Source organism: Phocoena sinus, chromosome 7 (genome assembly GCF_008692025.1).
Source record: "Phocoena sinus isolate mPhoSin1 chromosome 7, mPhoSin1.pri, whole genome shotgun sequence".
In the NCBI taxonomy this organism is placed as follows: Eukaryota; Metazoa; Chordata; class Mammalia; order Artiodactyla; family Phocoenidae; genus Phocoena; species Phocoena sinus.
In genome coordinates, this window is record NC_045769.1 from 4,643,636 (window position 1) to 4,670,137 (window position 26,502).

Below are 26,502 nucleotides of genomic sequence, written 5' to 3' on the forward strand. Positions count from 1 at the left end.
CATGTTAGCTTCCCCTAACCTTTACAACTCAATGCTGTGCTGTCTTTCTTCTGGACCACCCACGCCTCTCTTAAATATTCTGCCTGAAATCCTAGGTACAGTCTCTGGTGCAAGTCTTCTTCCCATATTAAGGCTATGAATGCCTTGGGGTGAGAGAGAAACTGAGTAATATTTCTCGCGTCTCCCACGGAGCCAAACACACAGTGCTTCCTCTGTGCTTGTTGTTTAATATTTGATGAAAGAATAAAATGATTCACAATGTCAGGTTCTTCTCTGAAAGAACGAAGGAAAACTAAGTCCCGTCTGGCCTCTGCAACTTGAAGTTAATGTAATTTGTAAACCTGTTGGAGACCTCACCTCTGATGGCTTAGTGGGTACAGCTGTGATGGGCAATTTTTCTACTGTAACGGACAGAGGCCAGTTGTGACTTTTTCTCTACAGGATAGTATTTCAATATCTATCCAGGATCAACCATACAAGGAGTCTATAAAGACCCAGAATGAACAACCAGGGCGTGGAGATGAGAAGGATAAAATAAATCTCCTTCTGAGACCTTTAGTAAAAAGCACCATGAACCCAAGGGGACCAAAAAAAACAAAAAACCTCACAAAAAAGAAACAGAAAAACCCCAACAACAACAACAACAACAGGACTTCTGCATACCCTCTTGTATAATCAGACTGGGTAAATCCAGACTGGCCCTGCATTTTTAAAGAAAGATCTCTGCTACACAACTTCCAGATGCGATGATCCATATAAAAGTCAGTGTCTTTACATGGAATCTGAGAAATATCAAGGAAGCCACTCTGCCTGCCCCACTCCTAGATTCAAAAGCCGCTCCACACACCTCAAAGACTTGCTTTTTGCCTGGTGGAAAGAGTTTGAGGCAGAGAATCAAGAGACAGTTCTGTCACCTATCAGCAACCTGACCCTGGACAAGAAAGCCACTTAACCTCTCTCTACTTCTGCCTTTTCACTGGGGAAACAGGAAAATTAACACTGGATGCAAACTTGCATGAATGTTATAAAACTAACGAGAACCACCAGATTGGGGAACCACAGTACCGGGACCGCAGAGACCACGGGTACATTTCAGCCGCAATAACCTCACTCCTGAACCCTGGATAAGAAGGTACCCAGAAAGGAGGGTGATTCAAAGGCAATGCCAAAAGACAGCAAGTCATTAGAGATCTGCAAAATCCCCACTACCCAAGAGCTTTCCAGGCACACACCCTTCAACTTGGTTCTGGCCATGAACCCAGGGCCCCTGGGGCTAGCATCCTTCTAGAACCCGGATTCCACTACAGTGGCCCAACCAGCGCTGGACTTGCTACAGGGGACCAGGAACCTTGCCTCTCAGGACAGCCCCGGCTCTTACGAAGTTTTCCTTTTAGTATCTGAACTAAAATCCACCTCCTTGAAACTTCCACCCATTGGTCCCAATGGAACCCATCAGGGCCACCCAGGGTGATTCCGGGCTCTCTTTCCGTGGTTTGAACACAGTTAGGACGCCCCCATGCCTCTTGTGCTGTGTCACCATCTTGCTTACCGACACGTGGACTGACTTCTGTTGATCTACGATCATCACTGAGATCAGCACCCAGATCTGAACATACCCATTTTCTTAAATATAACTAATAGTCCAGAGCAAATCAAATCCGATTTAAAATCAAGACCGTCACTGATATTTTAATATCTGTTGCTCCCAATGGTCTATTAAATAAGAAGACAAGTAGTATTCGGGATTCAGAAGTTTTGTTGAAAAAGGTTAATAATACCACCTTCACATTTTTAATGGTAAGGCTGGAGGATGCTGGTTCCTAAGAAGCTTCCCCTCAAAGTTAAACTCAACGGCGAAATGCCCTATTTCTGACGTTCTTAATGAACAGTCGTTTTCCCAGATAAAAACATCACAAAGGTGCATATCATTACAAACAGGGCCACAGAATTCGAAAAACTCTCACATATTTTTAGAGACTGTATGTATGGAAAGAACAGATCTAAACCTGGGGGAGCCTCCAGGTAGGTAGATAGGGGGCCAGATGCCCGGCGATGCAGAATGCGCTGGAGAAGTACATCGGGTCCTCCAGCAGTTAGCATGGAAGCCCTTCACCTGCCCAAAGACACACCTCAGGTCTCAGTCCTGCACACACCCACCTGTCTGAGGCACTTCTGCTTTAAATGACATACGTCACCCACACTAGCTTGTACCTCTCCATTCTTCCACACTTACCTAAGGAAGGGGCTGGAATACTTTACAATACTGACTCTTTAAATGACAGTAATAATTATATATGAGCCCAGTGACCATGTTGGAACTCAAAATACTCATAAAGGAATTCTTCAGTCATAGATTCTACTCCTATAATTCACTAGACTCATTCCATTCGTTTTATTTAATTTTTTTAATTTTTAAAATTTAAACTTTTAATTTAATTTTATTTATTTTTTTATATAACAGGTTCTTATTAGTCATCCATTTTATACCCATCAGTGTATACATGTCAATCCCAATCTCCCAATTCATCCCACCACCCCCCGCCCCGCCCCGTGGCTTTCCCCCGTTGGTGTCCATACGTTTGTTCTCTACATCTGTGTCTCAGTTTCTGCCCTGCAAACCGGTTCATTTGTACCGTTTTTCTAGGTTCCACATATATATGTTAATATACGATATTTGTTTTTCTCTTTCTGACTTACTTCACTCTGTATGACAGCCTCTAGATCCATCCATGTCTCAACAAATGACCAAATTTCGTTCCCTTTTATGGCTGAGTAATATTCCATCGTATATATGTACCACATCTTTTTTATCCATTCGTCTGTCAATGGCATTTAGATTGCTTCCATGACCTGGCTATTGTAAATAGTGCTGCCATGAACGTTGGGGTGCATGTCTCTTTTTGAATTATGGTTTTCTCTGGGTATATGCCCAGTAGTGGGATTGCTGGGTCATATAGTAATTCTACCTTTAGATTTTTCAGGAACCTCCATACTGTTCTCCATAGTGGCTGTATCAATTTACATTCCCACCAGCAGTGCAAGAGAGTTCCCTTTTCTCCACACCCTCTCCAGCATTTGTTGTTTGTAGATTTTCTGATGATGCCCATTCTGACTGGTGTGAGGTGACACCTCATTGTAGTTTTGCTTTGCATTTCTCTAATAATTAGTGATGTTGAGCAGCTTTTCATGTGCTTCTTGGCCATCTGTGTGTCTTCTTTGGAGAAATGTCTATTTAGGTCTTCTGCCCATTTTTGGATTGGGTTGTTTGTTTTTTTTAATATTGAGCTGCATGAGCTGTTTATACATTTTGGAGATTAATCCTTTGTCCATTGATTCGTTTGCAAATAGTTTCTCCCATTCTGAGAACTGTCTTTTCGTCTTGTTTATGGTTTCCTTTGCTGTGCAAAAGCTTTGAAGTTTCATTAGGTCCCATTTGTTTATTTTTGTTTTTATTTCCATTACTCTAGGAGGTGGATGGAAAAAGATCTTGCTGTGATTCATGTCAAAGAGTGTTCTTCCTATGTTTTCCTCTAAGAGTTTTATAGTGTCCAGTCTTACATTTAGGTCTCTAATCCATTTTGAGTTTATTTTTGTGTATGGTGTTGGGGAGTGTTCTAATTTCATTCTTTTACATGTAGCTGTCCAGTTTTCCCAGCACCACTTATTGAAGAGACTGTCTTTTCTCCATTGTATATCCTTACCTCCTCTGTCATAGATTAGTTGACCATAGGTGCGTGGGTTTATCTCTGGGCTTTCTATCTTGTTCCACTGATCTATGTTTCTGTTTTTGTGCCAGTACCATATTGTCTTGATTACTGTAGCTTTGTAGTATAGTCTGAAATCAGGGAGTCTGATTCCTCCAGCTCTGTTTTTTTTTTCCCTCAAGACTGCTTTGGCTATTCGGGGTCTTTTGTGTCTCCATACAAATTTTAAGATTTTTCGTTCTAGTTCCATAAAAAATGCCATTGGTAATTTGATAGGGATTGCATTGAATTTGTAGATTGCTTTGGGTAGTATAGTCATTTTCACAATATTGATTCTTCCAATCCAAGAACATGGTATATCTCTCCATGTGTTTGTATCATCTTTAATTTCTTTCATCAGTGTCATAGTTTTCTGCATACAGGTCTTTTGTCCATTCATTTTAAACTGTAAGTATAAGAAAATGATTGTTCTTAATTTAGGTGACAGCACTTTCTTTTTTAAAAAATTTATTTTATTTATTTTTTCATTTATTTTTGGCTGCATTGGGTCTTTGTTGCTGCACGCGGGCTTTCTCTAGTTGTGGAGGCTACTCCTTGTTGTGCACGGGCTTCTCATTGTGGTGGCTTATCTTGTCATGGAGCACGGGTTCTAGGTGCGCGGGCTTCAGTAGTTGTGGCTCGCAGGCTCTAGAGCGCAGGCTCGGTAGTTGTAGCGTACAGGCTTAGTTGCTCCGCTGCATGTGGGATCTTCCCGGACCAGGGATCGACCTGTGTCCCTTGCATTGGCAGGTGGATTCTTAACCTCTGCGCCACCAGGGAAGTCCCAAGGTGACAGCATTTTCTACCATTCTGTGTAGAACTACTGTTCTTCTGCAGAAAAGAACTACTAAAATCGAGTCTGATGAGGGCCAGGGCAGTGAGAAATTCACGGAAGGAAGATCCTTATTTCCACCAGGAGCACCAAGGATCCCCAGGTGGACAGAGAGTTTCTGGCTTTTCAGGCAGCATAAATACTGATGATACACTTTAGCCTTTACTTTCTGAACAAAGATGCCACAAAGGTAAGGAATATCCAGCGCTAGAACCTCTGTGCTCAGCTAAGAGCCTGGGAAGGGCGTGGGGGCTCCCTTTCGGACTTGGCTGGGCGACGGCTCAGAAGTGCATCTGGGGAGCTCTGACTCCTCCCTCGGCGGGGTTCAGGCCAGGCCCTCGGGGGCCACGGTGGACAGAGGCTTCCGGTCTACCGTGCTGATTAAAGATCAGTGGACAGACGTGCCCAGGGGCTTGTAAGAGGCACCGTGAAAGGTGTGGGCAGCACACGGCTTCCGCTGGCTCACCTCCACCTGCCCTCCAACGCCCTCAGAGGCAGGCCTGGGTGGCGGCAGCAGTAGTTCTCACACCCTTTGGCTTCTGGTTGGGTCTGGTCAAGGAGGTGGCGGCATGAGACCAGAGGCAGGGAGGAGAGTGAGGTTAGGCGCTTCCCCTGCGCCCCCTCACCCTTTGGGTCACTGGGGTGGCACATGTCCCTCTGTTGAAGGACACAGCTCCTGATGGAGACCTCCCCCAGACACTGCCCTCTCTGGGTCCTCATAACCGGCCCCTCCTTTCCCCGTCACCCCACTGGGAGTCTGCACCATCCCTATAGCTCTTCCCACACCCTGCCCACACCTCTGTAGATAGTCCCTGTGGAAAATACCTATCAACGACCCAGTTGAGGGTGCCATGTTTTCCTGGGACCCTGACTGAAATAGCTGAATTTTATTTTTCTTATACTCTAAAGAGATTTGAGTCTAGTCATCTGTTCCAATGGGGTATGTCAAAAACTACACAATTCACCTACTTTATGGACACCATCTAGAGAACTTTTTGCATCTGCAATTGCAACTTTCCAGCACGAGGTCAAACAAAAGAGAATGTACTGGTAATAATAAGTCATAGTGCTTTGCAGGAAAGAGAAATATTGTTTTACAATTAAAATTAAACAGCCCTCTAAAAATATACAACTAGCTTTCATTTCAAGAAGAGAAGGCTTAGTTGTGATGGTTCCCACAATACACTTAGACTAATAAGAGCTGCTAAGAGTACCAAAAAATATTGTATATCATTGAATCGAAAATGATCTCAATTGAACGATGCATTCTGACTTCAGGGATGTGAAAATGTGAAGAAAAGAAAAATAGTGTGCCTTGGATACAATGCAATACAGCCTGTCTCTGAAAAATGACTCATTTATAGGTTGGTAGGTAATCTTTCCTCGGGAAAAATGATACGTTTTCTTTTTACCGAGAACTTGTCTTATTTTCTGTTGGAAAGACGTCACACTGTGGCATCACAGAGACAGTCCTCTGAACTACAAAGTGAGGCCCGGCTTCCTCTCTAATCATTAGTGTTGAACTTCTGAACACACACAACCATCACTCATCGTTCATGCCTGAGATGCTGTTGTGGTTTCTAAATTGGGTGTTTCTTTGGTGGCCGGGAGTCTGTCTTTCTGTCTGCATCACTGCCTCAGCAGTAAGGCCCTTTAATGAAAGGGTCTGTGGTTGGTTTGGGGTTGAGGATCTGACTCAGCCTCGTCACAGGCCATTGCTTGGAGCACACAGTACAACCTCAGTAACTCAGGCGGTGGAAGATGGAAACATCTCAGGCGTCCGACAAGCCTAGTCACTTGGCAAGTTTTCTGCAAACTCACTGGATGACCGGGATGCTGACTTGAACCCGCAGCCCGATTAAACACGCAACCACTACTAATTTACTTTCAGTCTGTATCTTGTTCACACAGCTTTCACTATGTCAGCGGGTGGGTGGGATGACTAGAATGTGTAAAATGTGTGTAATGTAGCGAATGGTGGACTTGATCACCAGTTTCTACCAAGTGGCAGACACTTCTGGAAAAAGGCGTTGGTTGGAAACACATGACAGACACGGTACGATATTTATCCGTGAAATGGGCATGAGGCCTTTCCATAGAGCAAATCTTACTCTTCCCCTGGGTATGTGGGGCACAGGTTCCCCACCCTGCTGAGAGGCCATGCATCTTCCTGGCTTTACCTCGGTCCTTTTGTTGGTGGGGTGTGGCCATCTGTGCATGGCTGGGGGCTTTTTGCTGAAGTTGTTGGAAGGTGTCTCATCAATGCTCAGCATCTGTGGCCGATTTCTTTTCCAAAGGGGGAGGTCAGTGGTGTCTGGGTGGGTGCTTTGATCCGTAATCATTATTTTTCACCACTGCTGATATAATAGAATCATCCTCATTTATCATAACAGGAGAGAATTGGTTTTTATTGGCTAAACTTGTTAGCAGGAAGCTATGGGAAGCAAAATGGTAAGACATGTGGTGAAGAAGGGCTTTCAGACTCCTCCCTGCCACCGTGGGAGCCCCAGCAAGCTCCCTGACACTCTGAACCCCAGTCTCCTCATTATAAATGAAAACGCCACCAACCAACTCACAGGATTATGGTAAATGACACAGAGCACGTACTGTAAACTCTGTTCCTTCCCTGCTAACATATACGTTGTGGGTCTACAGGCTCATCTTTGGATATTAGGAGGGAACAGGCACTTTCTTTAACACTGAAACTTACAGTTTGAACAAAAGAGCATTCAGAAAAAGTGTGGCAGAAATAGAGAAAAAGGATATCGGTTATGAGGGTATTTCCAGCGTACGTGGAATCCTTGTTGAAACCAGATCCTTTTACTACTATTGGTCTCACCAATAATTATTCATGTTATACAACCATGTCTGGGAATTTTAATTTTCCTCTGAAGTATCCGTTTAACTTGTTTATTGAAACTACATTAATTTCACCTCCCATAACGTGTGTGTACGTGTGCATGCGTGTGTATCTCCACTTGCATCCATGGAATAAAAGAACACAAGTCCATCAGAAGGGGCCGCTTCTGAAAGATCACATCGGGCCATCGCTGAGAATAAAACCCGACTTCAACAAGTCAAAGGAGAAGCAAGACAAACTGTGTCAGCGGGAATACTAATGCAGCTCACAAAACAAAAAGAGCGACGGACGCTAACAGAAGGGGCGTTTATCATCACACGTCGCTGAAAGTCAGCATCGGAGTGGCTGTCGTACTAGAGTTAAGTCTACCGGTGTCAGGGAAGATTCCTAAATTAGGAGGCGCCGATCTTTTTTGGAGGAAGACAACATGGCACAGCTCGGCTGGAGCAGACACCTCGACCCCAGGTTGCCGGGGTCGGGGAAGACCGAACTACTTGACCAGGTGTTACGAAGGGGACACCAGCGGCACCATCGACCAGGCCACAACTGCCAGGAGGTAAGACAGCTGCTGCGGTTGGACAGTCTCAAGCATCAGTGAGTGAAGAGAGGGTCCCCTAGCACCACCTTGTTAACAAAAAGCACACGCACTGACCTGCGTTATTGTGCACTTGTGGTTCTGAGGATAAATGATTCCACAAATGAGAAAAAAGTAAAAATTAATTTTCAGGAACGCGGACTCTGGCCCCGAGGTCCCGGGAGGCCTTACCGTCAGCAGTGCCTGAGAGGCCATCGGCTTTGAAGTTGCTGGTGCTTTTCTTCCTCCGATGCTTCTTTCTGTTGGCGTGAGGGGAGGGGGGCGGGTCGAGCTTGGGGCTGGCGGTGCTGGAGATGCTTGGGCTGGAGCACACGGAGTCACCGAGCCCCGTGTCTGCCACCGGACCGGAAAAGGCAAAAGAACGCAAAGGTCAACACTTAAAAAGTAGACTTCGCAAAAGTACTACAGCAACGTTCCTCCAGTGCCAAATCATGCTCCGCAAACAACACCTGGACCGGAGGCCCAGCGCATCCCGTGTCAAAGGTCACAGCGCCCCTGCAATTCAAAAGCAGGCTCTCCTCTTGGCGTCATCCTTATGCTCTGGAGAATTTAAAGCTCTCTCTCTCTCTTTTTTATTTTTTAGGCCTTTGCTTCTCCAACTTTTTTTTTTTTTAATTTTTATTGGAGTCTAGTTGATTTAAAATGTTGTTAGTTTCTGCTGTACAGCAAAGTGAAATCAGTTATACATACACATATATCCGCTCTTTTTTAGATTCTTTTCCCATACAGGTCATTACAGAGTACTGAGTAGAGGTCCCTGTGCTACACAGTAGGTCCTTATTAGTTATCTATTTTATATATAGTAGTGTGTATATGTCAATCCCAATCTCCCAATTTATCCCTCCTTCCTTCCCCCCTGATAACCACAGTTTGTTTTCTACATCTGTGACCCTATTTCTGTTTTGTAAATAAGCTCATTCGTACCATTTTTTTGGATTCCACATATAAGCAGTATCCTATGATACTTCTTTCTCTGTCTTACTTATAAAGTTCTCTATTTTGCATAATTGGAGTTCTGGAAAAGGAAAGCGGGAGGTGGGAAGCTTTTTCCTTATTTTTCTCTTCCCGTAATTACTGTGATATAGTAGGAATGAAGTGAAGACTCTTAGGAATACACATGAAAGTGTCATCTTAAATGGGGTTGATTCCGTGTGTGTACACACAAGATAAAGGCATTCCTGATTCTCTGCCCTCTACCCCCAACATCGTGTATGGCTGTACGTTAGTTTATTAGTAGTGAAAATCGGCATGCCACTTCCCTCTCTCACTGATGTCCAGCAATAGGGTTGGAAGTCCATAGTAGACCTGCCAAATTTTGATTCACAGAAGCTACTTACAAAATTTTAAAACCAGTGCACAAATGTGATCATTCACTGGAAGTGAAACTCTCAATTTATTATGTCTGTTTTTACTTTATCAGAGAGAAGAACAGAATGCCATGAAAACACCTGAAATGAACATGGAATTCAACAGAACGGAAAAGTACCCAGAGAAAGTGATGGGGGAACACCATCTAAACACCTCCAAAGTTCTAAGAATTCTGTATTTCGTGATTCAGCATCTTTGTAACTCAAAAGACAGAACGTTCTGTGCGATATATTTCATTCATTCAACAAATATTTTTTGAGCGCCTACTGTGGGCCACCACTTTTCCAGATGTTTGGGATCCATCACTGAGAAAGACAGATAAAGGTTCCCGTCTGAGTGGCACTGACACAGTAGTGAGGCCACAACCCACAGCTCATTACGAGGTGGTGAGAGCTGGAGAGGGAAAAGGAGGGCGCGAAGGGTGGACACTGGGGAGGCAGCAGCGCGGTGAGGGGGGGTTGCCATTTTAAATGACAGGGTGGGTCTCACTGAGAAGGTGACGCGTGAGGCAATAGTTGAAGATGGTAAAGGCGTGAGAAGGTGAATGTGCACCTCGGGGAGGAGGAAGTTGCCAGAACCTGGCCCGAAGACCAGGTGTGCGCGCCTGGTGTGTTCCAGAAGCAGAGGGGGGTGCCAGTGGCCGGGGCCAGTGAGGATGGGAGACTCACAGCAAGTGGCACTGGAGAGAGGAAGGGGCTTGGCCGCTGTCTAGAGCCCTGGCTTTTACTCTGGGGGAAATGGGGAGCCTGGCAGGATTTTGAAGAGAAGGATGACATGGTTTCAAATATAAAGATACTCGAAATCAAAATGAATTTAAAATCCTTTCATTTTCTGATGTTCTAGGACGTTTCATCATGTACTGAGAACTGTCAAAGGACACAGTATCTTTTTAGCTACAAATATGGTTCCAGGAGTGCCCTAGGATGCAAATTCCTGATATCCTAAGACCAGCGATCCCGTCCCATCTCTGCACGGTCGGAAAGGTCAACCTTCTTTCCATATCCCCGTCACCTGTGGAGCAAAGGCCTCTGGGAGCCTGTCCTGGGAGGGGTGTGAAGAGTCAACCCACGGCTCCTACAGGACAACCTGCCTCAAGGAGTCTGGGGCTCCAGGCGGCATCTTTATCCACAAAGTGGCCGTTTCTTCTGCATTCTCTTTCCAACTTCCCACCTGCTCTCCACTGAAGCCACACTCACCCCGGGTCCGATCCTTACCCCCCAGGCCTGGACGGTACAGCTAACTGCAGGAGGGCTCTCTCCTGCTGGCTTGCCACCTTTTAAGTTGTCCCAGTCTTCCGCAATACGAATCTTCTAAAAGTGGCAATTCTTACGTACATTTTTTTAAAAAATACTAGATCCTACTGCATATCAGATGAAAGCTGTAGGCATCCCAGAAAAAGAAAAAAAAAAAAAGAAGCCAGTCTAGTTAATACTTGTGCACAATTTCAGAGGGTTCAGAAGCTGCCTGATGTTGCTAAGAGGTCCAGGGACCCCAAGACCACTGGCTGACCGTAAAGCAACCCTTTCACATGTTAGTCAATGCTCAAACCTTACAATGGACATTTTTGTACATTTCAAGTATTTGCTGCCCAGGTTTCAAAAGTCTTCACCCTCTGACTGCATCCTCTCTGACTCTGAAGCGTTAAGAACCCATCCTGGGCTGGGTGTGGTGACAGGCCATGGGGAAACGATGGTCCCAACGACCCTCCAATCGCGGAGGCAGGTGAGGGGCGCAGGCAGAGACAGCTGCCCTCTGCTGCAGCACGGCTGGCGTTTCATTAGTTCACTCTGTCCCTCAGGTGTCCCCTCAAGTCAATGCACAATGTTCATTCCCAACTACGCCTCTTAATCCTTAGGTCACAATCTCTCCCAAGCTAACATTTCTCATCTCTGAACCCCTACTGATCCTAAAGCTGGTGCTTCCTGCCCTTGGCCGTCTGTCCGTTATCGGGACGTAGCTGGCATGGTTGTTTCCCCGGGCAGCTAAAGGTGCTCACCCCCGTACTGAGCCGCCCGATGCTGGGCACGCGGTGGATGCGGCATTATAATAGGGACACCTGGGTCCCTTCCATCATCCAGCAGTTCTTTAAGGTGGGTACCAATATCTCTTTTTAAGATGCTCAGAATATATACATAAGCTATACGGTCATGTAACAGGCTTCCATATATGTGAGGTGGCTCTATTTCTGGGTTCTCTATTCTTCTCCAGTAATCTTTTCACCTGTCTGTGTTCTATTAGCACATGGTCCTGAACGCTATGGCACTTTAGTCACCTCGGTACCTCATAAGGTAGGGCAAGTCCCCACACTTCGTTATTCTTCACAATTGTCTTAGGTCTTGTTGGCTGTTCTGAGCACACAACCTTGTGTATTCATCCAAATCGATGGAAAGGATATTCAACAAGGCGAGGTCGAGACAGAGCCTGGAACCTTCACTCACCAATCCACAACCAGAAGCTCCGTTGAGTGATCACTGAGTAGGACCTGAGGACATCATACTGTCTGTGCATCCAGCTCAGACACCTGTGAACTTGCCTATAAAGAAACTATGGTACAGCCTTGTCAAACACTGTTGAAAGCTAGACGGGTACCCAACTTACAGATACGTCTGCCAATGTAAAAACAAGAAAGGGAAATCCATTTAATACTTCTCCTCCTTAATGAACCATCTCTGTTCAATTAAATCACTGTTTCCTTTTCTTTTTTTTTTTTTTTTTTTTTTTTTTCCTTTTTTGTGGTATGCGGCCCTCTCACTGTTGTGGCCTCTCCCGTTGCGGAGCACAGGCTCCGGACGCGCAGGCCCAGCGGCCATGGCTCACCGGCCCAGCCGCTCCGCGGCATGTGGGATCTTCCCGAACCGGGGCACGAACCCGTGTCCCCTGCATCGGCAGGCGGACTCCCAACCACTGCACCACCAGGGAAGCCCTGTTTCCTTTTCTATACGCACACAAAGCAGAGTATTACCAATCTAATTCAGAATCCGACCTGGGCTGGATTTTAAACTCACTGGTTTAGGGCTCGGAATTCAGCATTTTGGAAACGAAGATGACAGGCGCCTGTTTCTAGGCATCTCCCCTCACCCCTTCCGACTGCAGGAAACTTTCCGCAAAGTAACTGACAGGGACACGGCAATCTCATTTCCAAGGTTTCTGAGTATCTTACAATACGTGAAATCGAGGGGGAGATTCCTGACTCGCTTGGAGAAAGTAGCTAAGTGCCAGTCTCGAGAAGGAGCTACTTGCAAGTGATGACACCCACCTTCCCCTAAGGGACCATCAGAGCGAAGCTCATCTGCATCCTTTACAGCCTTCCCTTCTGGGAGCCCATCCTCAACACCAGTGGATCCATCCCCACGTGGCTCCATGCTTCCAGTAACCCGCTGGCTCACCACTGGGAACCCTCACCCAGCGACATCTGGAAACGTCTGGAGACATTCTTGGTTACCAGACCGAGCAGGGTCGGGGTGCCATAGGCATCGAGTGGGCACAAGCCTGAGATGCTGAAAAACACCCTACAACACATAGGACAGCCCTGCCGCAGAAAACCGTCCTGCCCGAAACGTCAGTAGTGAGAAACCTGTGGATTGGAAGGGCTCTTCTATTCTTCTTCAACCTCTCAGACTCCTCCTCCAGAATCCTGTTCTGTGAGGGCTGGGGGCAATGTTCCTCACACCAGAGACCCTCCCGAAGGCTCCCTTTCCCTGGAGCTACCCTGGCTCTCCCCCGGGACACGTCTCCCCCTGCACCACAAAGCACGCAGGTGGGCGGGGCGTTCTCCCAGCCCCGCGCTGCTGCTTGCAGACCACTCTTTCTCCCCCCAAGTCCTGGCCCCTCTGAAGCCTGTGCCCTGGGATCGCGCTCGCTCCCCAAGACCCCAGGTCCCACCCCTTCACTGCCCGTTTCAGGAGCAGCTCACCCACCCTGACCTGTGATCACGTCCGGCGCCTCCTGGGCACTCCCTCCAGCATCCTGGCCTCCGGGCCCCTCCCAGGTGACCTCGTGAAGCTCTTTCCTCCCCCCTGCCGCCGCACCCGCTGCTCTCCCGGTCCGGACCCGGGCCCGCCTGCTGCAGGAACCGGCCCCTCTGGGTTCTATTCCCCGCCCCCCATGCCCAGTCTGCCCAGTTCACCTACACCGGGGCCTCAGGTCCCGTCTACCGGACCCACCGGTCTTCACAGACTAACATCCGCCTCACGTTCCATTTCTCTCCCTACCCCGCGGGACGACATCACAGGCACTGCTCTGCAGATTTCAGCCTCCACCTCTCCTGACCACAGCCCCCAGCATGATTGATGATTTCCACCCCTACCTGTGCCGCACCAGGACTCAGGCCCGGGATGGAAGAGAACAGCACCACGCCAACTGCTTCCTCTACTGTGTGGCCCCTTCATGGTGCTGGGGTGGGACAGGGGCCCAACCTCTGGCCTGTGCTTCAATCCACTGCATTCTGGAAGTAAATCCATCCCTTCCCCCTCCAAGAGGCTCTATCACCCCTTCTCCACTCCCCTCAGACACCCTGCCCTGCATCCCACCCCCCTCAAGGACCCCCATTTTCATATCACTGCAGACAAAAAAAGAAACAATAAAAGCAGCAACCAGAAGAGGGCACCCCCCTTTCCCGTCCCGGGTCCCCACGGACTCGGGGCCTCCTCGCCCCGCCCTGCTGCCAAGGCCGCCCGTCCCCCCGCCCCGTGAACTGGCTTCCACCCGGCAGTTCGCACCCTCTCCTGCCTGCATTAAACGTGCTGCATCGCTGTATCATCTCCGTTCCTAACGAAACCCTCCCGTGACTCCAGGCCCTCACCCAGCCACCACCCGGTTTCTGCTCCTCCTTAAAGCAAAGCCCCTCAGAGCTGTCCTCCTCCTGGCTGCCTGTGCCAGGTGTCGCCTGCCCGCGTCTGACCCGCCAGCCCGACACGCCCCTGCTGAGGCCCTGGTACCCACAGCCTCGTCCATGGGCAGGTCCCAGCGGGATGGCGCTCGTCTCGGCAGCGCCCCACATGGTTCCTGGCTCCCTCCCTGGCTGGGAAGCCGCGGCGAGGCCTTACACTAGTCGGGTGGGAGGAAAACTAGGAAGCTGTGGGTCCTGGGGTCCAAAGGATGATGGCCGGGAGAGGCCCCCATTCTGGCCCTCGCCCTCGGTCGCCTCCCGTCCAGCCCTCCCTGCCTCCCTGGTGAGGCGGCCCTCACCACACGGCACACCCCGTCAACCGTGCCTTTGTCTCTTCGTTAACTGGACACCTTCTGAAGGCAGGAACGTCCTTCAAACCTCTTCACCAAGACAGAGCCTGAAACGTCCTGGGGATGAATGATGGGGGTTCCAGGCATGTCTGTGGAACTGAGTTTTATAAAGAGTTGATTCTCTCTTGCAGAAGCTTTAACACAGGTGGATGGCACTGCTTTGGGTGTGTAACAGAGAATCACGTTTGCAACTTAGTTTTAAAAGTAACCACAAGCGGGCTTCCCTGGTGGTGCAGTGGTTAAGAATCCGCCTGCCAATGCAGGGGACATGGGTTCAAGCCCTGGTCTGGGAAGATCCCACATGCCGCGGAGCAACTAAGCCCGTGCGCCACAACTACTGAGCCTGCGCTCTAGAGCCCGCGATCCACAGCTACTGAAGCCCGTGTGCCTAGCGCCTGTGCTCCGCAGCAAGAGAAGCCACTGCAATGAGTAGCCCCCACTCGCCGCAACTAGAGAAAGCCCAGGAGCAGCAACGAAGATCCAATACAGCCAAAAGCAAAAATAAATAAAAAATAAATAAATTTATAAAAAAAAAAAAAAAAAAGTAACCACAAGCATGCTTCTGTGTCAAACCGCAGTCAGTTGGGTGAGTTTCCAGCAGTCTGGAACCTATTTTTAGGAGAGCAACTAAGACGGTGGATGAAGTCTATTTACGTTGCCAAAGTATCTCCCTTAATAGACCCCTCCATCGACCACGCCCACCTCGTGGGTCCTCTGTGCTCTGGGGGCCAGCTCTGCCTAGGCACCTGGGTCACGTCAGAGACTAGAGGGTGAAAATCGCTGTCCCCGAGTTGATTCCAATGACTGAGAGGATGCCTACCTGATCAGAGGACGAAAAGGGGAATCAGATCTACGGCGAGCACACCAACTGCGTGGATTGAAACATATGTACACAGAAGTGCCACCTACACGCAGAGAGAAGTAAGGTGAGGAACCATGCTCATGTCCACTGTCACCAAGGTGAGCGCACAGGCAAGCCGGCCCCGTGGCCTCCCTTGAGAAGCAGGAATATGACCCTGGGACGGCTGCTCGGGCCACTAGGACTCAGAGTGAGAGTGACAGAGAGCCAAGGTCAGGGGAAGGCCCAGGAGCGGCGCGGGGGGAGGGAGAAGGGGAGGGAGAACGGAAGAACATGAGTCCTGCCCTGGCCCCTGGAGGAAGGGACGGAGGAGGGAGGTGAGCTTTCAGGATGACACGGGTTGCCATCTCGTAATAAGAGCAATAATGCTAATAATGAAACCAGGAAGCAGGACCAGCCCTGGTAAGCCCCAGAAGTTCTTCCGCGGGCAAGGGGGAGCGTGAATAAAGCAAGGGATATGCACCAGTCCCCTGGAGGCCAAGAAGCATTGCCCATCCATGGCCTGGTTTGCTGCTCACAGGATCAAGGTACCGCCAAGAAAACCATCACTGCCCTGATGCAGAGACTTTCCAGGCCCTCCTGCAGGTGAGGCTGGAGCCCCGAGCGCCTCCCTGCCTATGTCAGTACTCCACCACTGCGGTCCGGGCCCTGGACACGTCCTCCTAACGTTTTCGCTGGAGGAGGGAAAGTAGCCACTATGAGGTCAGGCGTCCAGGTGGCCGGGCTAAGGGGGTGGGCAGAGAAGTCCCTGGAAAAACCAGATGCTCTGGGGTGGGGACAGTGAGAGCAGGCACAGTTCAGGGCTGGTCAGCTGGGTGAGGAAAGCTGCCCACGAACCAGGAGCGCCCACTATGCGAGGGGACCTGCACCAGGGCCCAGAGGAGGAGGTCGGAGTGTGAGTCATGACAGAGGCCAGGGAGGGGCAGGGCCACGCGTGGTCAGGGAGGCCTGGAGGAGAGAGGGGCCCTGGCAGCCCTGACCATTCTCGAGGATGGGGGTCACGTCGAGGAAGCTCTGGTTTCTAGCTAACTGGGTCCCGAGTCCCAGTGCCGGTATATGAATGCCCGGCTTCTAGATTTGGAGAACTCCCTTCCAAAAGGAGTCATTTAAAATTCCCCTGGTTTAGGGCTTCCCCGGTGGCGCAGTGGGTGAGAGTCTGCCTGCCGATGCAGGGGACGCAGGTTCGTGCCCCGGTCTGGGAAGATCCCACGTGCCGAGGAGCGGCTGGGCCCGTGAGCCGTGGCCGCTGAACCTGCGCATCCGGAGCCTGTGCTCCGCAACGGGAGAGGCCACAACGGTGAGAGGCCCGTGTACCGCAAAAAAAAAAAAAAAAAAAAAATTTCCCTGGTTTAAAATACGAGCAATCAAAACGCACCAGGCGTCTGTGCTGTGCTTTTCCATTTCCAACAGACTCCGCCTGCCTGACAAGGTATCCTTCAAACTGAAGAGGCCCCGAAAGCGCAGCCCCAGACACTGAAAACGAGCCCACAGAAGGCAGTACGAATAACGCATCTTATTCTGTATCAACTACTGGGCGTCGACAGCCTTAAATACGGGAGGGCGCACGCAGAGAGCAGAGCGGGGAGGGCGGGGGGAAGCCGAAAGAAGAAAGCCATGCCAAATTAAAAAAGGCAAGCGCCTCATTACGCCACCTCTAAACCGGCTTTGATGGAGGGACCGGAGCCCCCGAGACGAGGCGCCGAGCCGGGATAGGCCGGTCCAGCGCCGTCCCGGGCGCTCAATGCCGGCCATTAGTTCTCCCCAATCGGGCATCAATGTTCAACGCACACCCCAAAAAATATATAATACGAGCAATAATGATGACAACCTGCAGTCTCTCCGAGCTTCAGTACGTGACGTATGAGTCAAAGAAGCAGTTTCACTTTTCACTCGGAGAGCTGACAAGCATGACTAGAGGGGGAATAAAATAACATTCCGTTCGCATAAATATCAAGCAGGCTGCTTGCGACCGATGGGCCAGGAATGTATTCTTAGCCGCCATTCCGGCAGACGGGCCCAAGGACACTCATAACTTATTTTACAATCATTTAGTTTCAGCTCAAGTGGAAAACGTGACAACTTATCTCTGCTGACAAGATGCCATATCAAACCTTACAATTAACTCTCGTCCGATTATCTGCCCAGCCGATCATTAGCGGGGCCATCTTTGATGAACTGCTGCAGAGAGCATGCCTCGGTGATGGCCGTCAGTGCCAGGTGTGCGGATGGGTTTTCTGCTATCCCGGCTGATATTCAAATAGACCGGGCTCCACGCCTGTGATACCCATGGCTCTGCTTCTCCCAAGGGTCTCCAAACGTGTATGCCGGGGGAGGTGTCCTCCTGCACCTCGCTGGGAAGGAGCGGGGCATCCCTGCGACTGTCGTGACCGCAACTACTGGCATTCCTACCGCCATTGCACGTCCAACGCCCTTCCCCGATCCCCACTCTGGAGTTCATTTCAGGGACCTGTGGACCCTCTGGAGGGATGTCTCCCTCCACTCTTCCGTCCTGGGCTTGATTTGGAGAGTGGACACCAAGAATGTGCTGCAGGGAGCCCGCCACGCTATCTGGGGGAGCTGCCAGGAGTTCTGAGGGCAGGCTGATTGTTATTTCCTGTGTGCTGATGAAAGATAGGAATTGCTTTAAAATGCATGTTCACAAGAAGCCTGAATCTCTATTAAAAAAAAAAAAAAAGGAAAAAAGGAAAAGGACTGACCGTGAATGCATATTAGCTCTCCTCTCTCTCCCTTTCACATAGTCCCTAACTTACTCATCTGACAGGATCAGGAACAATATATTACTAAAAAATCTTTGTTTTTTGGTATTCCAAGAATTCAAAATGATCAAAGACAGGGCTATTTGTCGGTGCCGGGTTGGGGTGGAGGGAATCAGCTGAGGGTTAAAACCTTCCAAAAACTCAAGATGGAGTCACTGTAGGAGCTGGTTAATTAAAACCTATTCCCTTCAAGACAAAGCCGACAATCTAAAGCTAATTTGGACCTTCACTAAGGGCTCTGTTCTTTCTGAAGCTCAGAGAGATGTGTGGGCTGGTAAATAAAGAACAGGCCACCTCTGCCATCCAAGGAAATCACAACATCCCGGCTGCTGTTAAAAGGTGAGTGTGAAGTGAAGTTCAAAACCTCACCCCTTCTCACAGTCCTTTTGACGGGAGCTTTCAACAGGAGGACGTTTACTTGAATCCCAATCTCTGAAGATGTTTCAGAGCCCAGCATATTGTCCGGTTCCCTTTGCAGCTAGCGGCGCTCACACAGAGGTACACGGTGTCAGAAGAAGGGGCAGCGGGGACACTGCGGGGGGCCCAGGAAGATGACAGGTGTTGGGGAAAAGGGAGAGACAACACAGTGTTAGACTGAGTTACAAAAGTGGGAGGAAAGGAATACAATAGGAGGGGCTAGAATGGAGAGGAAACATAGGGAGAAGTATTTCCTACCCGGGCTGTGTTCAGTTACACCCAGAGGTCTCTGTAAACGAAGCTGAATACGTTGGAATTGGTCTTCATTTACATGAAGCCCTTACTTACTGAAACGTGTTTCTATGACAGCCTTAAAAAAAAAAAAAAATAACCCACAAACTCTGATCGCTAATTAGGGTAAGGGGTTTCACTTTGAGGCAATGAAAAATGTTCTATGATTGACTGTGGCGAAGGTTCCACGTTTCTGTGAACATACTAAAAGTACTGAATTGTAGACTTTAAATGGATGAAGTTTACGTGCTGTGAGTTTTAGCTCACTAAAGCTATTTTAAAACAAAAGAAAAGGGCGGGGGTCCATTGTGTTAAATGCTACAACGCAACCAAACGGGGAAGACAAAAGAAGGTAATGGGAGGGACCAGCAAATGCAGGTTCGGTGTCAGATCAGGGGGTCCGGGTCGGGGGGGGGGGGGGTCGGACGACACTCAGAAACTTAAGCTAAGGCCGTTCACAAGACTTAGGTCACAAAGTTGAGTGTGGGGACTGGATGTGGCTCCCTGGGCCTCCAGACAGCCACCAGGACCTGGTTCCGGGTCTCAGATAAAAGGTGGAGCCTGGGATGTTCTGTCCTTCTCTGAGGGAGCCGTCCCGGCCTCCCGCTTGTCCTGTGCGGCGAGCACATGTCCAAGGGCGGAGCAGCCTCACTCCTCTCAAGTTTCCTCACATCCTCCCCGCTTCCCTGAGCTATATCCGCCTCCCCTCTGGCCTCCTGGTGCATGCCGTTTCCTTGCATCCAGAATCACCTTGTCACCTGTCCCTTCTTGCCCACTACAGCAGGCTCTGTAAGTGTATCCTTGAGCCTCATGCTGGATGGTCAGCCTGTACTCATACCATCACCCGATCTGAGGAATGCAAGTCAGGATTTTATATTTCAGGGTCAAAAATTAAATTGTTCTCTAGCTTATTTTTAGCTGAATCAAGCGCACAAAGTTTAAATTAATCCAGTGTACTCCGAAAAAGTGTAAAGGCACTCTGAGCTGTACCGTTCGGTGGAAATGAAATCACTTCAAGAGATTCCTGCATCTCGTTTTACATAATCAGCCGTAACCATTTCTCAAGTGGGGCGCTTACGGCTGCTAAATGACAAAGAGATTCTCTTTCACGTGGGAGGCTCCACTGGCTGAGCAGGTTGGGGAACGGCTGAGATGTCTAGAAGAAAACTCAATTAGATAGAGAAGTTAATTAAATGCATGATCCCTCTTTGATAACGTAAATTTCCCATCTTTAGAAACTTAGCTGTTTCTATTAAAAATCACTTGGAATCAAATTCCCAACTCCTGCCCACAAAATGGTCCTGTCTGAGGCAGGAAAGGCCAGCTTCAGTTCTGCAAGTCCCCAGCGGGCTCTGTCCAGGGTCCTGAATATGTTCACTTGGTTCCTTCTTCTCAAGGTACAGAAATGCATCAAAACAAGCAAGGCTGTTTCTTCATGACCCAGCCCTGCTCTTAATCTACTGATACCACGTGGCTTGAAAAAGTAGAACGATGGTGTCCTCAGCTTTAAGAAAGCCTGATATACAGAAGCCCAGACTGAAACAGGAGGTCATTTGGTTGTGATACACCATCCCATTGCTCCAGGGTCAAATGTCAAAAAGGTAAATAAATCTAAAGAGTAGAGTGTGCTTGAATGTGCTTAACTATTTCCCTAATGCTTAAATGGACTGAAAAATTCTGACCATAAATCAATACTTTTCATATATTTTCCATATTTGGAATTATTGCATGAGGGCAGTTTTCAAGGGATGGGCCCAAGAAAATGAGTATTTGTGGGGCTCGGGACACCTGATGCTAAGCTGCTGCCAGAAGCTTTGTGCTCCCCCCACGGCAGTGTGCGAAGGCATCCAAACCATCACGTCCCTGAAACCCAGGAGCTGATGCACATTTCAGCTCCTACCCTGACCATTTCCTGATGAAGAAGTCCATGGTCCTCAAAATGGACAACATCAAGGGGCCCAAGAGGGATGCAGACGGGGGGCAGGAAGAGAACCACAGGATGAGTTCCACGGAAGGAACTAGCACAGCTGTGGAATCAGAAAAGCAGTTCAGAATCCCACCTGGCTTTGTGACTGGGTAGTTCATCTCTTTTGGCCTCAGTATCTCCACATGTAAAATGGGCAGGACAGCACTCCTGAACACCTGCCCTCGGCCTGCTGCAGCCCGACCTCTCCTTCTCCATCCTGGCCAACACCAACTCCACCCTCCAGGTGTGCAGGCCAACAGCCCCGGTCCATCCTGACTCTTCTCCTCCTCTCACGTCCCACACCAATCCAAGAGGACACACCACCACACAGGGCTTGGACCCTGTGCTCAGTGTGGTACTGACCAACTGCCAGACAAATGGGTGGACAGACAGACCCCCTCACCCCGTCAGGCTCTCTTCTAGAGCTGTAACAACGGAAGTAAATAAAACAAATCTCCTGGCCTAGAGAGCTGATGTCCTGGTGAGGGGATATTATCAATAAACACACACTAGACACAGACTCACACATTAGAGGGATGATGATAGATGCTGAGTGGACGGGTAATCTAGGTGGGCGTGGAGGGTCACTGACATGCTCTTAGCCTCCTTTAATCCTGAAGACCATGTAAACATGGCCACAAAGGGCAATCCGGTTTTTTAAAACCATTAGTCATCCACAAATAACAACTGCTGGTGAGGGTGTGGAGAAAAGGGAACCCTTCTGCACTGCTGGTGGGCATGTAAATTGGTGCAGCCACTGGGGAGGTTTCTCAAGAAACTAAAAATAGAACTACCATAGGAGCCAGCAATTCTAATCCTGGGTAGAAATTATTTAAAAAAATAAACAAACAAAAACCACTAATTCAAAAAGATACATGCATCCCAATGTTTACAGCAGCATTATTTACAATTGCCAAGGTATGGAAGCAACCTAAGTGTCCGTCGACAGATGAATGGATAAAGAAGGTGTGAGATATCTATCTACCTCTATCTATACATCTAGATACCCACACAATGCAATACTACTCAGCCATAAAAAAGAATGAAAATTTGCCATCTGCAACAACATGGATGGCCTTGGAGGATATTAGTGAAGTAAGTCAGACAGAGAAAACCAAATACTGGTATCACTTATATGTGGAGTCTAAAAAAACTAACTAGTGAAGATAGTAAAAGAAACAGACTCACAGATATAGAGAACAAACTAGTGGTTACCAGTGGGGAGAGGCAAGGGGGAGGGCAAGACAGGGGTAGGGGGTTAAGAGGAACAAACTACTATGTATAAAATAAACTACAAGGGTAGATTGTACAGCACAGGGAACACTGCCAATAGTTTGTAATGATTATAAATGAAATATAACCGTGAATATATAAAATATTTTTTTATATTTTATATTTTTATATTTTATATATTTTATATATTTTTATATTTATATAAAAATTGTGAATCACTATGTTGTATACCTGAATCTTACCTAATACTGGACATCAACTATGCCTCAATTAAAAGAAAAGAAAAAATAATAATCATCCAATAAGTTGAAACTGAGGAATCTGAACACAGAACTGCAACACAAAAAAACATACATTACTGATACCAAAAGAAGATTATAAATTTAGGGGGGAAAGTTCTGGTAACTATTAGAGAGGACCTGGGACGTTCACTCTTAGACATCCCGAGATTAAAGCTGGACGAAGCACAGTGCCGAAAGCAGACAGCTCACGGATTCCTGCCGGGGTGGGAGCCCAGGGCCAGACGACCCTCATCGTGAAGTCCTCCTGGCCCGTCTTCCCAGCTCCCACACAACACTGCACCCCTTTCATTGCCTTCTGAGTGCTGTGATTTGGTTCTGGGGATGCTTCCCTTATTTGGTGGCGTCCCTCTGAGTTTTAACTTCTTTACGTATGCTTAGCAGCCAGCAGGCACCAAACACCAAAAATGGATGCTCAGTAAAAAGTCTTTCAAAAAAAAAGAAACGCCAAAAACACAAACTGCAGCACGCGCGCGCACACACACACACACACACAAACGAAAAAATCCACAACAAACAAACAAACAAAAAACCCATCCATTTAAGGAAAGTCTTTGAATGCCGGAAGGAACAAAAATCCGTGTATCTATCATTGTATATCTGTGACCTAGAGGTTTTAGATATTATTTAAATGCCACCTGAAAAATCTGCATTAAATACCCCCACAGTTTTGCACCCTTTGTAGAATAAATGATTACCCTATGAAGATGATAAATTGTATCTTCTTTTAAAAAAGGTCTAGATTTCCCTTGGGCATCATCACATGTAACGTTATGTTACATTTCAACTCAACAGATGGCTTTTTTCTTTTGGATGAAATCAAATGGTAATTTGCAAAGTCATAGAAATAATATCTTCTCAACATTTAAAATGATACTTGAAAAACTTGTTGTTCTATGTCATCTCACTACTGTCTCCTAAACCGTGGGACAGGAGGTTTGATTGTGGTTCCCAAGCCTTTGTTGATGCTGGGTGGCATGCCAGTGAGAGACGGTATCAGGTGCCTCAAACGTTGGGCCGCTTGAAAGAGAGGCCCCACAAGTCTCAGAAACTCTATTCCTTTCCGTCACACCTGGGCCCTAACAATCGCCCCAGTCAGTGGATTGGAGGCTCCTGCGCGGGACTCCCTCCCACCTTGAGCCACTAAGCCCACGGCGGAGCTTTGAAGGGTTGGGTTCCATTGGTAATCCCCCCTCAGCGGTCTTGCACAGAAAGCCCTGGAGCTGGAGCAGGGCAACCGGCAACCACTGGGGACCAAAGGTGACAAAGCTCCCCACTTGGACGAGCATGACCTTGACTACATATTCAGAGAGCGTCTGCACGTGTGCACACAGACACCAGCCCACAAATAACTACCCAGCGCCCGTTTTGTGGGAAGCACTGTTTTAGGTCCTGGGAAAATAGCCGGAAGATACTATGTGTTTAAAAAAACAGATCCAATTAACACTGCAAAACCCAAACAAATCCAGTTGTAATTCTATACTGGATGTGTGGATGCAAGAGACACTCAGAATACATTTACCTAAATTTGCATCGTGAGCTGCCTTGGTCACCTGTTTCAGACCTATATACCCTTCTAACAGAATAAACATTTTTCATAAAAATATGGGACAACAACTCCATAGGTAAATGCGAGGATCTGTCCTATGAAAATTTTGTTTGGAAAAGTGCGAGATGATTTCTTTAACTGCCACCGAAAAGAGAATATTTCTCTTTCCGGCCGTTTTAGAGTTTTGCCAACGTGCTGCTGATGACTGATGACTGTGCTACATATTTTATGTAGATTCCAAGGCTGGGGTTAACCTCTAACTTCCTCTGCCTGAACACTAGATGTATTCAACTCACTCATGTCTCCAACTAGCGGCAGTTGAGGGCTGGGGCTGAATTCGTTTGAATATTGAACTCGAGACATTCAGGTCGTCTGTACTTTGAATTCTGGAATCAGTCTCGAGTGGTTTTAAGAAGATGAGGCCAATGACCTTTCACTTCTGATTACACTATTAAAACAACTGTATTTAAAACACTGACCAGGTCACAAATACATATTAGGTAGGATGATAAAAGGCTCCCCAAGCCAGAGGGCAACTGAGTAGATCGGAGTGGGCTGTTTTGTTTCCACGCCAAACCTGTAGTTAAGATCTCTCCTTCTTTCGAAGGAGCCTGAGTGAGAGCGTCCTACATTTGGCAAGTTCTACATTCTGATGGTCCCCAAACTGCCCAGTCCATGCAGGGAGTGGCAGGCTGGCACGGTGCCATGCAGCTGAAGCCCAAGATTCCGATCACCTAGGTTACAAGGATACTGCTGACTCTGTACTGGAAGAAAATGAGTAACTCTCATGGACAGTAGTACCCATGAGGAACAAAGGCTGCACACAACGGTACTCAGATGAGCCACCTTGACTAGGGTGACAGTCGCCCTGCTTTGCCTGGTACAATCCTAGGCTATGCCTGTTTCCCAGCATAATTAGTAACATATGGTCACCCAACCTTAACCCCACTCTGCCATCATTTCTGAAAATGACAAAAAGAACAAAGTTCAAAGGAAATCTAATAATTCTGGTTATTAAGCTTTGGGCAAGTAAGGTTTCCTGAAAATCGAAAAGCCCCTCTAAAATCCTACCCTAGGACTTCCCTGGTGGCGCAGTGGTTGAGAGTCCGCCTGCCGATGCAGGGGACGCGGGTTCGTGCCCCGGTCCGGGAAGATCCCACATGCCGCGGAGCGGCTGGGCCCGTGAGCCGTGGCCGCTGAGCCTGCGTGTCCGGAGCCTGTGCTCCGCAACGGGAGCGGCCACAACAGTGAGAGGCCTGCGTACCGCAAACAAAACAAAACAAAAACCTACCCTACGTTTTTGTGTTCCTTGCTATTGAATCTCATGATGATTTCATGTCAATCTCAAAAAACCAAAACAACAAACAAACAAAAAACACGCCTGGGACTTGTAAATGCTGGAGAAGTTTTGTCACGTGACAGATAATCATCTTAACTCGCCAGGAAATCTGTCGAATAGTATACTTGGGACAGCTGTCCCTACCAATAACCCCACGGATGAAGATACCACGAGTAACATCTCCACTCAAAACCACAGACCAAAAATCATTTCACTTCTGAAGTGGTGTTTAAAGTACAGCCTTTTCCAGCAGTTTAATGATACTGGCCCTTTTTCAATGGTTTAATAATATTGTGGCCAAATGAGTGACTCTTATTTTGTCTTTTCCACAAAAATGAGAAATCGGAGTGTAACCTCTAAAATTAACGACGGTGTTTGAAAACTAAGATTAAATTACTTCTGACAAAAAGCGATGAATAATTTAGCCTTCACTCCAGAACATTCTTTTTAAAAAAGAACTGACTTCATTTGTCCTACTCTAATTTTGTCCTTTTAACTTCTAGCACTGTCTTGGAATTTGGGCTTTGTCCTGGCAAAAGTGAAATAAAACGCAATAAAATACAATAAGAAAGAAAGTGTCTGGAGATCCTGCGTTGGATCTGCTTTGAGTTCAAAGCATTTTCCTTATCGTGGCTAAAAATTTTGTCAATATAGTTCAATCAGATACTGGGGTGGATCTCTGGGGAAATTGCTGTAAAATAAAATGAGAGATAAGATTGTGTTCCCAAACATAATAACTGACATTTTCCTCTTCTTCCTTAAGCAGAAGCCCAGCCCCCCTGTGGCCGGCACCAGGGTCGGTGAAGGATGCGGTGCCCCAGCCGAGGAGTGGAATCTGCCGCCTGCTATGCATCCAAGGACCGCTCATCCCCATTCTGCCCACTGCTGCCTCTTATCCCCTGGGGTGAGGTTAGAAGCAGTGACGCCCCACCAGCCTCCCCAACCAGGACGAGGCCTCCTTGCTGCCTCCACGGTGCCCCTGCCCCCATTCCTCAGGAATACATGTCTCTGCCTCTTCCCCCCTCCGCCCTTGCAGACGGTTTCCGTCCATCCATAATTTTCTCTCGAACACACTCTCGCCAACTGTCCCTGTCCACACAGCCGGTGATGTGCTACAGCACAGCCGAGGCTGGGAC

The 26,502-nt window shown here is 48.0% G+C and overlaps 1 protein-coding gene across 6 annotated transcripts in view; it reads right to left on the reverse strand.

Annotated features, from left to right (window-relative positions):
• AGAP1 (ArfGAP with GTPase domain, ankyrin repeat and PH domain 1) overlaps positions 1 to 26,502 on the reverse strand; it is a 560,398-nt gene that overhangs the window by 118,865 nt on the left and 415,031 nt on the right. For 4 of the 6 annotated variants that reach the window (XM_032637221.1, XM_032637222.1, XM_032637226.1 and 1 more), the window contains one exon: positions 8,202 to 8,363. The exons of the other annotated variants lie outside the window; for them this stretch is intronic. In XM_032637221.1, the coding sequence (XP_032493112.1) occupies positions 8,202 to 8,363 (162 nt within the window). The remainder of the gene's footprint in view (positions 1 to 8,201; positions 8,364 to 26,502) is intronic. 6 annotated transcript variants of the gene reach the window in all.